The 18,007-nt window shown below is 40.2% G+C and overlaps 1 protein-coding gene across 1 annotated transcript in view; it reads right to left on the minus strand.

Moving 5' to 3' along the window:
- SLC30A9 (solute carrier family 30 member 9) overlaps nt 1–18,007 on the minus strand; it is a 72,931-nt gene that overhangs the window by 32,134 nt on the left and 22,790 nt on the right. Inside the window, exons 3-8 of the mRNA XM_062213842.1 lie at nt 14,609–14,665; nt 13,056–13,155; nt 9,655–9,747; nt 9,095–9,177; nt 5,554–5,612; nt 2,117–2,184 (exon numbers count right to left, since the gene is read on the minus strand). Of these exons, the coding sequence (XP_062069826.1) occupies nt 2,117–2,184; nt 5,554–5,612; nt 9,095–9,177; nt 9,655–9,747; nt 13,056–13,155; nt 14,609–14,665 (460 nt within the window). The remainder of the gene's footprint in view (nt 1–2,116; nt 2,185–5,553; nt 5,613–9,094; nt 9,178–9,654; nt 9,748–13,055; nt 13,156–14,608; nt 14,666–18,007) is intronic.

An 18,007-nucleotide genomic window follows, 5' to 3' on the forward strand; every position in this document is an offset into this window, starting at 1 on the left:
CAATTCATGTTTCCCCCTTTCAAATACCCTCTTAGATTGTTCTTACCAATACTATCAACCATTCCTTGCACTTAAATTCCTGGAAACAATGAAGCATTTTCCTTAACCTCTCAGAAGCATTTGCATTTTTCCCCTTCAAACCCATCTTTCCTCGGCTTCGTGGCTTTCCTTCTGTCTCCTCTGCAGGCCTTTTTTCCTCTACTCAGTCCTTAAATTTAGCAAGGCGGTGTGGCTATTTTCTTTTTTCCTAAAGGCTTTTTCTTTCTCATAGTATATACACATTCCCTAAGTGATCTTAACTGTTCAATGACTTTAATTATCATCTATATACTAATAATTCTTGACACTAAATCTCTATCTTAGGTCACCCTCCTGAGTTTCAGATCGATATATATTAATAATACACATCGACTTATTAAGTACATATTACTACCAGGTACCATGCTAAGCAGTTTATTTATATTCCTCTAATAAGGGAAACTGTAATGCCTACCTCTGTTTTCCTGGCAAAAGAACTAATCCTTATGGCCATCTCTACCAGGGAGCCTACAGACACCTCAAACTCAAACATGAACTCATCATTTTCTCTGCTCCCTCTCTACAATGCTTCTCTCACTAAATGGTACAATAACTTTCCAATTGTCCAAGTCAGAACCCTGGGCCCACCTTTGTCCATACCTTCTAAACACTTCTGGAACATGTCCATGTCTCTCCAAGTGTACCACCACAATCCTAATTAATATATCATCATCCTTCCCTTGTCTGCCTTATTGTAAGTGCGTTCCTCTAGCTTAGTAACCCTTTAATCCTTAAAGAATTATGTATCGAATTTTATATTTCCAGATCCTAACACAGTATCTGACACATTTTCTTAAAATTTGTTTTCTTAAAATTTGTACTTATTTGAGAGGCAGAGACAAAGCTCCAACCTGCTGGTGCATTCCCCAAATACAGCAGCTGAGGCAGGCACAGGAAGCCAGAGTGCAATCCAGTCTCCCATAGGGGTGAGAAACCCAATTATGTAAGTCATCACTGCTGCCTCTCAGGGTCTGCATTAGTAGGAAGCTGGAACCAGGAGCCGGAGCCAGGAATTGGACCCAGGTACTCACTGGGATGTGGACACCTTAACCAGTGTCTTAACCGCTAGGCTAAATACCTGAACTATATACCTTCTTGTATCTTAAAATATATTAATCAGCAAAGCGAATAACAGACAAAACAATAGGAATCAAGAAAACAGAAAGAAGATGAAAGAGGTACACTATCAACTATGTTCTTCCAGGGTAAGTGGGAGAAAAATAAGCACAAAAATATTCTTCAGTAGCTATAACTCAAGCTGTTTTAGTTACTTGAAAAACAACCTTGGTCAAAGTAACTTCTGATCTAGCTCCCTGCTAATGCCTTAGGAACGCAGCAAAAGATGATCCAAGTGCTTGGACCCCTGCACCCATGTGAGAGAACCAGAAGACACTCCAGGCTCCTGGCTTCAGCCATTTGGGGAGTGAACCAGCAGACAGAAGATCTCTCTCTCTCACTCTCTCTCTCTCTCTCTGTTACTCTTTCAAATAAAATTTTTAAAAAAATCTTAAAAACTTTATTTGAAAAAAGAGAGAGAGAGAGAGAGCGCACTCTTTCAAATACTGGTTCATTCAACAGGCAAGACTGGACCAGGCCAAAACCGGGAGCCATGAACTCTATCCAGGTCTCTCTTCTGGGTGGCAGGAACTCAAGTACTTGAGCCATTATCCACTGCCTCCCCAGACACATTAGTAGGAAGCTAGACAGGAAATGGAGTCGCAGGGACTCAGAACAGCTTTCTGATGCTCCAGGCAGTGGTCTAACCCATTGTGCCAGAACACCTGCCCCTGGCAGCAAATATTCTTAGATCCAAACTACATTAAAAATACACACAGCACAAGCACAGGTGTCTATATGGACTCATACTTCTCTCCCACCCCTTTTATTAAAACTAATGAAGACTTCTTCAACTTCCTTGTAAAACAATATAAACTTCTAACTCTGAGCTAGCTACCAAGTAATGAACTTACATATTCAAAGAATATACATATTAAAAAGAACACACTGACATTTAAAGGGCTTGTTTTTCAGTACTTACATGCAAATGGCAACCATCACCACTTTTCCTGGTCCCTTAAAGAATACTGATGCTGTTCCAGAGCGTGGCTATAAAAAACAAAAACAAAATCTTGCAAAACTTCCCAGAAAAGCACCACAAAAGGAGCCCTGACAAACCCAAAAATTCCCCCTCTGTCAAAACCTCAGAACAACTAAGTTTACTGAGTGAAATATTTTTCTCCAAAATTTTCTCTTTTAAAAAGTGTGAAGATGGAAATTGAAAACACATTTGGATCATTTTCCAGAACTTTATTTTGTAACCTTGTAATTCATGACCTTGATACTTTTTTTTTTTTTTTTTTTGGACAGGCAGAGTGGACAGTGAGAGAGAGAGAGAGACAGAGAGAAAGGTCTTCCTTTGCCATTGGTTCACCCTCCAATGGCCGCCGTGGCCGGCGCACCGCGCTGATCCGAAGGCAGGAGCCAGGTGCTTATCCTGGTCTCCCATGGGGTACAGGGCCCAAGCACTTGGGCCATCCTCCACTGCACTCCCGGGCCACAGCAGAGAGCTAGCCTGGAAGAGGGGCAACTGGGACAGAATCCAGCGCCCTGACCGGGACTAGAACCCGGTGTGCCAGCGCCGCAAGGTGGAGGATTAGCCTATTGAGCCGCGGCGCTGGCCAACCTTGATACTTTTAAAAAGGATCCAAGTCTGCTCCCTAGAAACCATTTTAATAAAATGATAAAAACATATTGAACCGAACAAAATCTATATACTCAAAAATTTTTTCATTTCTAGAGCAACATATTCACTTTTTAAACAGGAACAACCAAAGTCAACAAGTTTGCTGTTCTATTTAACTCCTGACTGCTCTCCGCAGATGAATAACCACACGCAAAAATAATGCATTTGTTTGGCAGAAGTGATCAAAACAAAGATAATAAAACAACAGAGAATCATATTCAGGGAAAATATTTTTCTCGAGTTAAATTTTCTTTTGTTGTTTCTTGAATATCTACTTTTTTATGGATTTTCTTTCCTCTCCCTGGAATGCTACTACCTTCCACCAAAATCTACCCAATTTTTATCAATCTTCTTTCATATCTGGCTAAATGTCAGCAATTTTTGATCATCCACACAGAAATACTCACCATGCAACAAATTTACTACTGCATCCTACATTTCTATTAAAGTACTTTTTCATCTTTTGTTCAGGAAATACTTAAAATACAAGTACTATGTAGCCTTCTGGTACTGTTTTAGATGCTGGGGCGGGTACAACAGTAAACAAGATAGGGTCCCCAACTGCATAACTTTTACCCTCCAGTACAAGACAAAGAATAAATCCATAAACAATAAAGGAAATAAAACAGCACTAAGAGAGACACATAATGTGGTGGAAAACAGAGGACGTGGTAGGGATTATTTTTATTTTAGTCAGAAGAATCAGGGAGAGGACTAATCATCAGAAGGAAGCAAACAGAAAAGAGTGTGGAATAATGTTTTAGGCAGAGTATGTACTAAGTGAAGCTTGGTGTGGACAAAAGACAAAGAGAAGCCTGAAGGTAAGGCATAGAAAGCAAGGAAAATGGAAGGAACTGAGGACAGAGAAGTAGAAAGAAGCCATATACTACAAGAGTTTGTAGACTATACCAGGGAGTTTGAATTTTATTCTAATGTCAGAATGAAGCACTGGATGATTTTAATTAGAAACCTGACATCATCTGATTGATTTATGTTTTTGAAAGGTGCAGTTTAAGTGTAGACAAAAAGCAAAAGGTGGAGAGATCAGTTAGAAGGGTACACTAGATAGAAGCTGATTAGACTAAGGTTTCAATAAGGCACATGGAGAGAAGCAGTCACACTAAGAATCTATTTACAGAAAATACCAATGAGATTTGCTAATGGATTTGAAGTACAGAAAGGGTCCATAACTAATTTCTAATACTTGGAGGTTGAATAAAGGAGAACCCTCTGCAAAGGAGAGAGAGGAGGAGGAATTAACAAAGAGTTTTGTTTCAAAACTAGAAAAGATTATCTCGCACCCCCTGAGAACAAGGTGTTCCAAGGAGGAGGAACACAAGGTAGTGGACCCTTGAATACGTCTTCCTACCTTCTCTAATTTCCATGAAGAGGATTCAGCCTTCACCTCCATACTGCTGCCTCTTACACAAAGATTTCCTCTCCTTCTACTGGTCTCAATAGGCTAAGTTTAATGAGGTAGGTAAACAGTAGGTTTAAGAGAGAATCCTTTGGAAATTTATATTTATTAAATAAAAGTTAAAAAAAATAGAGAGAGAGACAGAGAGAAAGGTCTTCCTTCCATTGGTTCACCTCCCAAATGGCCGCCACGCCGATCGGAAGCCAGGAGCCAGGTGCTTCTTCCTGGTCTCCCATTCAGGTGCAGTGCCCAAGCACCTGAGCCATCCTCCACTGCCTTCCCGGGCCACAGGAGAGAGCTGAACTGGAAGAGCAGTAACCGGGAAAGAACCGGTGCCCCAAATGGGACTAGAACCCGGGGTGCTGGTGCCACAGGCGGAGGATTAGCCTAGTAGCCGCAGCACCAGCCAGGATTAACTTCTTAATAGAAGAGCCCTTCTAGTCAAGTTTAAATGGATGGAAAGGTAACTCTAGACATAGGTTGCTTAGCACTTTGGAAGTGCTAGTGAGCCATTTCAGTGGAGTGGTGATCATGAATGCCCAACCAGACAAAGATCAGGAGAGAAAAGGTTGTGAGATGATAAGGATAAACTTTCTATATGTGTCCTGATATTAACTTCCTTCTAGTAACAAGAAAAGCAGAACATTCTGGTATATATGTGAATTAAGTTAGTAACTTTAATGATGAAAGATGATGTATTTTTACAAATTACTTTACATATATTTTTTGCATGGAGTATGAAGCAATGTCAACAGCTGAGGAGTGAATAGTGAGGCTCTAAGAATTTGGTAAGAGAGAAGATAATGTTACAGTAACATTTCAAATAGTGGGAGAGTGAATATACTACGTAAATTCAGTAAAGCAAACAATATTGAGTGTCTATTCATTTTGTACAATCACATAATAAAGAAAAGACAATTCAAACAACTGTGTAAAATTTATTGGTACAAGCAGAAATTGGCAGCATGAATATTAAAGCAGAGTTAGAAGTAGCACTAGAGAGCAAAAAGAAAATTCAGGGTATACATGAGAGAAATCCTACTAAAATTTTAGAAAATAAAGTCTTCATCTATGGCTACATGCTTAAGGTTCATACATGGTTATAATTTAAAGAAAATTTACTCCAATTTTTAAAATTTGAAGAAAATCAGAAATGAACAGACTATAATTCAGTAAATTCCAGTGTGCTCAAGAAAATCGAATTAAGATCACAGACATGCTAGAATTCACAATAGATTAATATCAGGATTTTACTAGTATATGAGAGTTCTAAAGTAGTCAAATTCATACACACTTATTACAAAGATTTCCTTACCTTGGTATTTCCCAAGAAATCTCGATATTCTCTTAATATTTTTTGGTTTCTAAATAGCCCTATAAGAATTACAAAATGAATTTAGTTAATACATATTCTTAACTAGTCACAGTTTAGACTAACACAGTTATTCTCTTAAATATTATGTTAATTTTTTTTAAATATTCATTTATTTTACTTGAAAGTCAGAGTTACACAGAGAGAAGGAGAGGCAGAGAGAGAGAGGTCTTCCGTTCCACTGGTTCACTCTCCAATTGGCCGCAGTGGCCGGAGCTGCACTTATCCGAAGCCAGGAGCCTGGAGCTTCTTCTGTGTCTCCCACGTGGGTGCAGGGGCCCAAAGGCTTGGGTGATCTCCTAGTGCTTTCCCATGCCATAGCAGAGAGCTGGATAGGAAGTAGAGCAGCCAGACTTGAACCGGCGCCCATATGGGATGCCAGCACTGCAGGCGGCGGCTTTACCTGCTACGCCACAGCGCCAGCCCCAAAACACTAAGTTAAATATGCTCTGCTAGCTCCCAGCAATCATATCAAATTATAGGAAATATAGACTTGCAACCCCAAGTGGGGGGGGATTTCAATAGACATTTCTCCAAAGATATGCAAATAGGAAACACATGAAAAGATGCCTAACATCATAACTGTCAAAGAATTACAAATAGAAACCACAATGAGATATTACCCCACACCATTAGGGTGGCTACTACTAAAAAAAGGCGGGGGGAATGCAGTGGTGTAGCAGGTAAAGCTGTTGCTTGCAGTGCCAGTATCCCATATTGGCAATGGTTCAAGTCCTGGCTATTCCACTTCCGATCCAGCTATCTGCTATGGCCTGGGAAAGCAGCAGAAGATGGTCCAAGTCCTTGGGCCCCTGCACCTGTGTGGGAGACCTGGGAGAAGCTCCTGGCTCTTGCCTTCGAATCAGCATAGCTCTGGCCATTGCGGCCATCTGGGGAGTGAACCAGTGGATGGAAGACATTTCTCTCTCTTTTTCTCTCTCTCTGCCTCTACCTCTCTGTAACTCTCTCTTTCAAATAAACAAAATCATTAAAAAAAAAAAAAAAAGAACAAGTGTTGGCAAGGATGTGAAGAACCCTTGTGTACTGTTTATAGGAACATAAAATAGTGCAATCATTTTACAAAATATACAAAACAGGATGGAGATAATTTAAAACATTAAAAATGGAATTACCATATAATCTAGTAATCACATGTATCCAAAAGAATAGAAAATAGGGCCTTGCAGAGTTATTTGCACACTTTGCTCACAGTAGCACTATTACAACAATCAAGAGGAGAAACAACCCAAACATCCATTGATGGATGAATGGATAAAGAAAACGTGGAAGACACATACAATGGAATATTATCTGGCCTTAAAAAGGAAAGAAATCATCACACGTGCTACAAGATGCAATAATCTTGCAGATAATTTGCTAAGTGAAATAATCCAGGGGAATAATGGATGAAAAAATTCTTCTTATGAGTTATCCGAAGTACTCAAATTCACAGGAAAAAAAAAGCAAAATGGTTGTTGCCAAAGAGGTTAAGGTGAGGGGAAAAGAGTCAGTGGTTATTTAATGGGTATAGCTTCAATTTTGCAAGACAAAAAGGCTCTGAAAATCTACTTCACAACAATGTGAATATACTTAACACTTTTGAACTATACATTAAAAAATAGTTAAGATGGTAAATTCTGTCTTATATGTAGTTTTTACCAAATGAAAAAAGGAGGTGGGAGTACCTGGACTGAGGTACAGTCAATTTGGTAAGATTCTTTTCTCAATACCAGTTATTTAAAAAATGAGTTATTGAGGCTGGCGCTGTGGCACAGCGGGTTAACGCCCTGGCCTGAAGCACTGGCATCCCATATGGATACCGGTTCAAGACTCAGCTGCTCCACTTCCGATCCAGCTCTCTGCTATGGCCTGGGAAAGCAGTAGAAGATGGCCCAAGTCCTTGGGGCCCCGCACCCGTGTGGGAGACCCAGAAGAAGCTCCTGGCTCTGGGGAGTGAACCATCGGATGGAAGACCTCTCTTTCTCCCTGCCTCTCCTCTCTCTGTGTAACTCTGACTTTCAAATAAATAAATAAATCTTTAACAACAAAAAAAAAAAGAGTTATTTAAACCTAATATGAAAACGAATTTTTCATTTTTTAAAATTTTGACAGGCAGAGTGGACAGTGAGAGAGAGAGACAGAGAGAAAGGCCTTCCTTTTCCATTGGTTCACCCTCCAATGGCCGCTGCGGCCGGCATGCTGCGGCCAGTGCACCGCGCTGATCCGAAGCCAGGAGCCAGGTGCTGGTCTCCCATGCGGGTGCAGGGCCCAAGCACTGGGGCCATCCTTCACTGCACTCCTGGGCCACAGCAGAGAGCTGGTGGAAGAGGAGCAACTGGGACAGAATCCGGCGCCCCGACCGGGACTAGAAACTGGGGTGCTAGAGCCGCAGGCAGAGGATTAGCCTAGTGAGCCACGGCGCCGGGCAAATTTTTCATTTTTTTAAAGATTTATTTTATTTATTTGAAAGGCAGAGTTACAGAGACAGAGAGATGGAAAAGGAGAGAGACAGAGAGAGAGATCTTCTATTTGCTGATTCACTCCCCAAATGGCCACAATGGCCAGGACAGGAACAGGCCAAAGCCAGGGGCCAGGAGCATCTTCCAAGTCTCCCACAGGGGTAGCGGGGGTCCAAGGACCTGAGCCATCTCCCACAGCTTTCCCAGACACATTAGGAAGGAGCTGGATTAGAAGTGGAGCAGCTGAGACTTGAACCAGTGCCCATATCGAATGCCAGCATTGAAGGCAACAGTTTAATCCATTATACCACAAAGCTGGTCCCAAATTCTTCATTTTTAAAAACACAAGACGTACAGATATTTGGCACAGTGATTAAGCCACTGCATGAGAAACCTGCATCCCATACTGAAGTTCTTGGGTTCAAGTCACAAGCTTTATCCTCAATTCTAGTTTCTTGCTAATGCATACCCAGAGAAACAGCAGATGAAGAGTTAAGTATCTGGGTCCCTGTACCCATGCAGGAAACCCAGATTAAGTGTCTGACTCCTGGCTTCAGTCTGGCCCACCCCAGCTATTGTAGGCATTTGTAGAGTAAATCTATGGCTGGGAAGTAGAATAGCCAGGACTCAAAGCCACCAAGCAAAGTTTATTGTTCATAGTAGGTGTCTGTCAAACATCTGAGAAATTATTTAAAGTGGTAGCTGAATTAATAGATTTTTCTGTAAAAAATCAGTTACTGTCCATTCTATCATTTTCATTTGTTTTAATAGTCATATATCTTATAGAAACTACAACCTGTACCTTCTCTTCCTCTCATCTTTAAAATGCTACAGGGGAAAAAAAATAAAGCATCCTGTGTTTTGTGAAATAACTGAATCCCAATATAGGAACTGGTATTTGCTCTAACCAATAGGGCCAAGGCTGAGAGGTGTGCAAGTACCACAGAGCACATAGTTGCCATAGGCACAGTCCTTACCTATGAGTCACTTCTCAATTAACTAAATTTGAAATGGAATATACTTACGTTCTCTATATTCTATTTCTGCTTCCTTACGTAGTTTTTTTTCTCTGGCAAGAGCTTCAGGGCTTCCCCAAACTTCCAAAGATCTGTGCATACACAAGTGGTCAGCAGCAATGCACACTTTCAATGACTTTAACATAATCATATTCAAAATCTACATATGAACTATATATGAGAATTTTATAATAAAGCGTAAGTCCCTTTTGGAAAAATATAGAGCACTTGAGCAACTTTTCTAAATCAAATCTGAAAATGTGAGTAAATGCAACACTAAATTTTCTTATAAATTACAATATGTGTTCAGTTTACAGGTAACTCCCAGGTAAACAAATTTGCAAATACAAAAACATTGATTTTAAAATATTCTATCTGGGGCTTGGTCTTTCTTACTACTAGCCCTTCTGTTTGTTTGGAGTCTTTTTCTTCTTTAAATAAAACTTCACTTCTACTCTCAAAAAAAAAAAAAGCCAATTCTATCTGAAAAAGTCTGAATCTGTCTAAAATTTATTCATATAAATCCTATATTTGGTTTGTACTTTTATTCCACAAGAGTATGTTCTTACTTTGCCTCCACATCTGATCTCAAGTACACAGTAAAGGACTCGGTATCTTCATGGGGACTTCGTCTTCTGATTTTTCGAAGCTGTTCTAGATCACTGGAGAAAGACAAATGTTTAATTTATTTAAACAAAGTGTATATGGTTTGTGTGCTTAAAAAGATTACTAAAGGCAGATAAAAGCAACTATGTAGATTCTCATCTTAAAAGAATACAGCAGATCTGTATAGCTTTTAAAGATCAATCCAAAGATGGCATTTTACATAAAAAGATGATATAGATTCTACTTCTCAATAAATAAATGCATAAAATCTTTAAAAAATAAAAAAATAAAAATCTGGGGTTCAGAGCTGTGCTGCAGCTGGTTAAACTGCCATCTGCAATGACAGCATCCTATACAGGCACCAGTTCAAGTCCCAGCTGCTCCACTTCCAATCCAGCTCCCTGCTAATGTGCCTGGGAAAGCAGCAAAGGATGACCCATATGCTTGGGCCCCTGCACCAACATAGGAGACCTGGATGAAGCTCCTGGCTCCTAGCTTCAGCCTGGCCCAGTCCTGGCTGATGTGAACCAGAGGATGGAAGAACTATCTCACTATCGCTATCTCACTATCTTTCTCCCTCTCCCTCCCTCCCTCTCTCTTTCTTTCTCTCTCTCTCTCTCTCTCTCACTCTCGCTCTAGTTCTAACCCTGCCTTTCAAATAAATAAAATAGCCCCCCCCCTTAAAGACTTTTTTATTTATTTGACAGGTATAGACTGTGATAGAGATAGAGAGAAAGGTCTTCCATTAGATGGTTCACCCCCTAAATGGCCGCAATGGCCAGAGCTACGCCGATCCGAAGCCTGGAGCCAGGTGCTTCCTCCTGGTCTCCCATGCGGGTGCAGGGCCCAAGCACTTGGGCCATCCTCCACTGCTTTCCCGGGCCACAGCAGAGAGCTGGACTGGAAGAGGAGCAACCGGGACTAGAACCCGGTGCCCGCCCATATGGGATGCCGGCACCGCAGGTGGAGGACTAAGCTAGTGCGTCACTGTGCCGGCCCCTAAAATAGCCCTTTAAAAATAAATTAAAAAATAGAAATCTGGAGACCATAACATGTCATTAAATTCTAGAAATTAAACCTATATTTTCAAGAAATTGACAGCTATTACATGTCAGTTAAAAAGTTTAAATGAGGGGCCGGCGCCGTGCCTCACTTGGTTAATCCTCTGCCTGCGGCGCTGGCATCCCATATGGGCGCCAGGTTCTAGTCCCGGTTGCTCCTCTTCCAGTCCAGCTCTCTGCTGTGGCCCGGGAAGGCGGTGGAGGATGGCCCAAGTGCTTGGGCGCCTGAACCCACATCGGAGACCAGGAAGAAGTACCTGGCTTCTGGCTTCAGATCGGCATAGCTCTGGCCGCGGCGGCCATTTGGGGGGTGAACCAATGGAAGGGAGACCTTCTTCTCTGTCTGTCTGTCTGTCTCTCTCTCTCTCTCTCTCACTGTCTAACTCTATCTGTCAAATAAAAAAAAAATTAAAAAAAAAAAAGTTGAGAGGCCAGTGCTGTGGCATAGTAGGATAAGCCCCCTCCACCTACAGCATCAATAGCCCATGTGGGTGCTGGTTCAAGTTCCGGCTGCTACACTTCTGATCCAGTTCCCTGCTAAAGTACCCAGGAAAGCAATGGAAGACAGCCCAAGTGCCTGGGCCCATGCACCCATGTGGGGAGCCCAGAAGAAGCTCCTGGCTCCTGGCTTTGAATCAGCCCAGCTCTGGCCATTGCGGCCATTTACTTGGGGGAGTGAATCAGCAGATAGAAGAACTCTCTCTGTGTCTCTCCCTTTGGCTATAACTCTTCCTCTCAAATAAATAAATAAATATATTTTTTAAAAAAGTGTGGACAAGATATCAAAAGCTATGTAAGACAAGCTCCCTTTCTGTCACTGATTTGCTCAATGAGCTGAGTCAAATCATTGTCTTTTAATCTGTTTCCTGACCTAGAATATACAGACAGCAATACCTGATCCACTTAGTTCACAAAATGCTTTTTTTTTTTTTTTTTTTTTTTTGACAGGTAGAGTTATAGATAGAGAGAGAGACAGAGAGAAAGGTCTTCCTTCCATTGGTTCACCCCCTAAATGGCCGCCACGGCCGGCGCTGCGCCAATCTGAAGCCAGGAGCCAGGTGCTTCTTCCTGGTCTCCCATGCGGGTGCAGGGCCCAAGCACCTGGGCCATCCTCCACTGCCTTCCTGGGCCACAGCAGAGCTGGACTGGAAGAGGAGCAGCCAGGCCTAGAACCGGCGCCCACATGGGATGCTGGCACCGCAGGCGGAGGATTAACCAAGAGAGCCACGGCGCCAGCCCCACAAAATTCTTTTAAGAACTAAATGTGAAATGGAATAGTTTTACATCAGTGTTCTTACTGTTATTTTAAAGATTATGAAAATCATAAAAGTTGTTATAGGAATACTTATTTCTAGGTACTACACCATGGTGGGTGTGACCCTGAGGGAGGCAGGGGAAGAAGTAGATCACCTGATTTCTCTAGCCACAAAGGAGGGAGAAAAATTTAATTCATGACAATATTTAAGTTCAATAAATCTTTTTTTTTTTTTTTTACAGGCAGAGTGGATAGTGAGAGAGAGAGACAGAGAGGAAGGTCTTCCTTTTTGCCGTTGGTTCACCCTCCAATGGCCGCTACAGCCAGCGCGTCTCGCTGATCCGAAGCCAGGAGCCAAGTACTTCTCCTGGTCTCCCATGCGGGTGCAGGGCCCAAGCACTTGGGCCATCCTCCACTGCCTTCCTGGGCCATAGCAGAGAGCTGGCCTGGAAGAGGGGCAACCAGGATAGAACCCAGTGCCCCAACCAGGACTAGAACCTGGTGTGCCAGCGCCGCAAGGCGGAGGATTAGCCTGTTAAGCCACGGCGCCAGCCTCAATAAATCTTTAAGGCTAAAAAAATATTATTGACAAAAGACACCACAAAGAAGTAAAATAATTTAGTCTCATTAGAAACTACATTTGGAATTTGAATATTTATAAATATAATTCACAAAATTACTCAACTTTGCTATTAAAAAACTTTAAAAAGTAAAATATACAATATGCAAATAATCTTATTGATAACTCTGCAATGCCATTGTATAACAATATAATGTTCAAGATTCTGTATGATACAGAAGTTTCAAAGAACTTGATACTGTGATTTTTAAGACGCTAAGAATAGAATTGCTCAGGTTAAGGGAGAATTCAATTTGGTCACCTGACAATTGTAACATTTTTGACTGAATAAAAACATTTATTCAATTTAGAAAGAAGTCAGCAGTAAATGTCCACATATGAATGGCAGCAGGTGACACACTAAGAAATAAAATGGTTATTTGAATTATTTAGATAGATAAACTACTACATTTTTAAAAATTACTGTACCTGGATTTCAGGCAGAACTCATTTATCGCTCGGACCCCCGTGATGAAATTATTTTGAGTATATTTAGATCCATACTCCCTTTTCTTAAGGACTGCTTTGACTAAACAAAAAAACATAAGAAAATAAATATACACACTAAAAGGTGAATATATATGATGATACTTTAGTGAGTTCACTAATGAATTCTATTTAAAAAACTAAACATTTTCCTGATGCATTGAATGATACCAAAAAAAAAGAATTATCCCAGTACAAAACAGGGTGGAATTATATTTGTGCCCATCTAGCTTTTATGTCCATAATTCATCTACTATTGATGACAAAATGCCAACCCTTTGTCTAATGGTTACCTTGTATAGGTATTTTCAGTCTGACTAAATCACCTTAATATAATTTAAATTGCTTAGGCTCTAACTAAAAATGAGCTGGAGTTTTAATAAAATATTATAGGCTAGTTTAGTGTTTTTCACACTGTGGGATGAAATCAGTATTTTATAAAAAGTGAAAACAGGTGGGGCCGGCACCGTGGTGCAATAGGTTAATCCTCTGCCTGCAGTGCTGGCATCCCATATGGGCGCCGGTTCTAGTCCTGGCTGCTCCTCTTCCAATCCAGCTCTCTGCTATGGCCTGGGAAAGCAGTAGGAAGATGGTCCAAATGCTTGGGCCTCTGCACCCGCATGGGAGACCAGGAAGAATTACCTGGCTCTTGGCTTCGGATCGGTGTAGTTCTGGCCGTTGTGGCCATTTCGGGAGTGAACCAACAAAAGGAAGACCTTTCTCTCTGTCTCTCCCTCTCACTGTCTATAACTCTGCCTCTTAAATAAATAAATAAATAAAATCTAAAAAAAAAAAAAAAAAAAAAAAAACAGAAAATAGAGTATTATATATAATTAAGAATACGAACTGTTTTGTGAAAACTTTTGTTTTGGTTATATATAATAATGTATATAAGGCATTACTTAAATGGACTACAATAAAATTTTTTTAGTTATCAGACTAACTCACAAAATGTAACAAAACTGAAATAAACTAACAAACAATTTTATCAGTCAAACATTACAGGGTATGCAAGCAAAATACTGCCTTCTACTGAATCATTTTCCTATTGTCAACCATCATACTGTCCATAAAAAGGCCAGAAACAACAGTAACAAAAAAATACCAACTTGGTAATCAATTTGAGTCTGCTAGTTACAAATGATAGAACACTGCTCTATGTTAACAGATCATTATTAAGTGAGGCTTTGGTCACATTACATAAAAAAATAACTTAAGCAAACATCTGAAGAACAAAAGCAAAACAACAAAAAGTTCTGCTTCAAACTGTTATCTACTTATTTCACATTCTACTCTGCCACCTATTAATTCATAGTTTTCTGTTATATTTCCATGCTGAAAGTAGACTAAATCTTTATGGTCAATCTACTTAAATAAAAGTAAAAATAAATTATACTTTAGAATAACAGAATTAAAAAGATCTCCCTATATACTAATATTATGTATTTAATTCAAAACACCAACATAATGAAAAATAGTATAAAATGGATATTTACCTCTTACTTGGAGAGGTTCTTTAAGTGGAGCTTTGAGTTCTGCGCCTATATTTTCTGCTGTAAAGTTTATTAAAACAAGTTTACATTATATAGCTGCTTTCATACTAACCTATAAACTTAATTAATGCTCACAAACGTGATCTAACAATGTAAAGACAGATAAAATATCAACAGACTGTGTTGGATGTATCGTAAGACAGTAAAAGTAAACATAACAAATGTTATTTATTCCCCCTCATTAATAGATTAAAGAGAAAACTATAATACCATTTCAGAATCTAAAGAAAAAACATACAACAAATCCAATATTCAAAATTCAAAGCATATAACAAATTCAATTTTTGAAGCAAATCACAAGCCCTTTTAGAAAACTAAGACAAGCCGGCGCCGTGGCTCAACAGGTTAATCCTCTGCCTCGCGGGGCCGGCACACCAGGTTCTAGTCCCGGCCGGGGCACCGGATTCTGTCCCTGTTGCCCCTCTTCCAGGCCAGCTCTCTGCTGTGGCCAGGGAGTGCAGTGGAGGATGGCCCAAGTGCTTGGGCCCTGCACTCCGTGGGAGACCAGGATAAGCACCTGGCTCCTGCCATCGGATCAGCGCGGTGCACTGGCTTCAGCGCACTGGCCGCGGCGGCCATTGGAGGGTGAACCAAGGGCAAAGGAAGACCTTTCTCTCTGTCTCTCTCTCTCTCTCTCACTATCCACTCTGTCAAAAAAAAAAAAGAAAATTAAGACAAAAAAAATTTCCTTAAAGGATAAAACAAACTTATAACAAATATTGCACTCAATGGTGAAAGTTTATAGGCATTCCTTTACAATAAAGGAAAAATAAGTATACACAGTTTTTCCACTTAGAACTGTTCTAGAGATACTTCTTAGCAAAGAAAGGATGATTATTAACTGTCCCAGGGTCCCAGAACAACTAGGCAATCTCCACCCACTTCCCCTCACGCCACCCCAGCCTCCAAAAAAGAACAAAAAAACCATTAAATAAAATAAAAGGAACTGGAATTTGTCTCCAATCATAAACAAAAAACAATTCCAAGCAGATTATTCATTTATATGTTAGCACTTTTATAGACTCATAGCAGACATTGAAGAATATTTTTACAGTACAGAAAGATTAACAAGACATAATCAATCACACAAGAAAAAAATGAATAAATGCTGCTAAATTAAAATTCAAAACATCTGTTCATCAAAGAATCCCATTAAAAAAGGGGAAAAAAACAAAGCCTCAAATACGAAGAAGATATTTCCAACAAACAGAATCAACAAAGGATTACTATCAAAAGTACTTAAAGAATTCTTCCAAAACAAAGAGAAATATAATTTTAAAAAGCAGGAGAAAAACTTCCACAGAAAAGGAAATACAACCAACCATAAAAATATGAAAAGATGTCTGACACATTGTTCACAGAATCCAAATGAAACTACAGAATGCTATTCACAACCATCAGATGAGGCAAAATGAAAATATGACAAAACTTAACATTGGCCAGGGTACAGAGCAATAGAAACACATCCACTGCTTGTAGAAAGAGGGCACAGGGCAGAGGTACACAAATGCTCAGAACAGCAACAGTAGAAAACAGCCCAAATGTTCATCAGCAAGGGGCCAGATACAGGAACCACATCCTAGCATTACAACATTTCATACAGCAGTGAATAATAAACCTAACAGCTATCTTTGAGATCTTACTGTGTGCCAAGCACTACTCTAAGCACTTAACAACTCATCAACTCATTTAATTCGCAACAGCCCTGAATAGTATGTTTTATAATTCTCTCCATGACAATTACTGAACCAGACACTATACCAATATTTAGGAAGACTCTTAGCAACCAAATTTAATGAAAAACTAAGTCACAAAAGAATACAAACAATAAATTATCACAACAAAGTCCAAAAACAAGCAAAACTAAACTAGCAGTGATATACAAATGTGTAAAGGGACTCTCTTTTAAATCCTTAAACACAAAATTTGGGACAGTCGCATGGACACATGGGGCAAAAGGAGAGTGAGGGTGTGACCACGAAGGGACAGGTCTCAGATTGAGCCCTAAATTCCAGGGCATTAATTTTATTCTGTTTTCTAACTTACATATATTTGTACATGATTATATTCTTTTATACATATCATAGTGAAAGTCTGTTAAAATATCCTTCCTTATATTTATGTCATCAATTAAAATAACATGTCAAAGTTCATCAGTAAGAGCTAGAATTCAGTAAGCATTTAACACATGCCATGTCTTGTCCTATGTACTTTATATGTATTATTTCATTTAATACAAAATCACTGAGAGATAAGTATTGGTGTCTTCATCTTTGTGAGGAAACTGAGGCACAGAGAGGATATCTTAATTTCCCTCCAAATCACACAGCCATTATTTCCTTACTATGAAAAGACTGGAGCAGAGAGATTTCTCTAACTTCCCTCAAATCACATAGCCCGTATTTTAAGCATGGAACCATGGCAGGATTGAAATTCAAGCTATTTTGATTAGTCTCTGCTCTGAACTACTGTCCTATGTTGCTTTTGCATGTAAAATAATATCAGTGCATTTTTCCTAAGCGAAAAAAGAGGACAGAAGTGAAAACCACATTAGCAACATGGAGATTACTGGAGCTTGACAGGAGCAGGTTTTTTTTTTTTTTTTTTTTTTTTGACAGATAGAGTTAGACAGTGAGAGAGAGAGAAAGATCTTCCTTTCGTTGGTTCACTCCCCAAATGGCCGCCATGGCCAGAGCTACGTCAATCTGAAGCCAGGAGCCAGGTGCTTCCTCCAGGTCTCCCATGCGGGTGCAGGCACCCGAGCACTTGGGCCATCCTCCACTGCCCTCCCGGGCCACAGCAGAGAGCTGGACTGGAAGAGGAGCAGCCGGGACTGGAACCCGATGTCCCTATGGGATGCCATCACCACAGGCGGAGGATTAGCCAAGTGAGCCATGGCACTGGGCCCAGGAGCAGGTTCAATAGAAGAGTAGACACAAAGGCAGAGGGCTGAGAGAGACTGGAAGATGAATTGGAAGCAGGTCCTGGACTTTCTGTAAGAGCTGGAGAGCACAATGGGATCAGGAAAAGTTGATTGTATTTTACAGGGATATGCGGATGATGGAGAAAAGAGGGAGAAACTGTCATATAGTAGATTAAGGAGATAATCACAAGAGAAAAGTCTTCAAGCAGATGAGATAGTAGCAGTCCCAGAACATGAGGGAAATGTCTGAAAACATGCTATGAAACAGGAATTAACTATGTTTCAATATATTTACAGTAATGTGGAACCACCCCTGATTGTCGTAATTTGGCCTTGTGCCATCCTACTGTTTTCACTTATCATACTTTTCCCTTCCTTTTATTTTTACTTCATCTTTCCTGCCATCTGTTATACTGATA

The sequence above is a fragment of the Lepus europaeus genome, chromosome 16, assembly GCF_033115175.1.
Source record: "Lepus europaeus isolate LE1 chromosome 16, mLepTim1.pri, whole genome shotgun sequence".
Taxonomy (NCBI): Eukaryota; Metazoa; Chordata; class Mammalia; order Lagomorpha; family Leporidae; genus Lepus; species Lepus europaeus.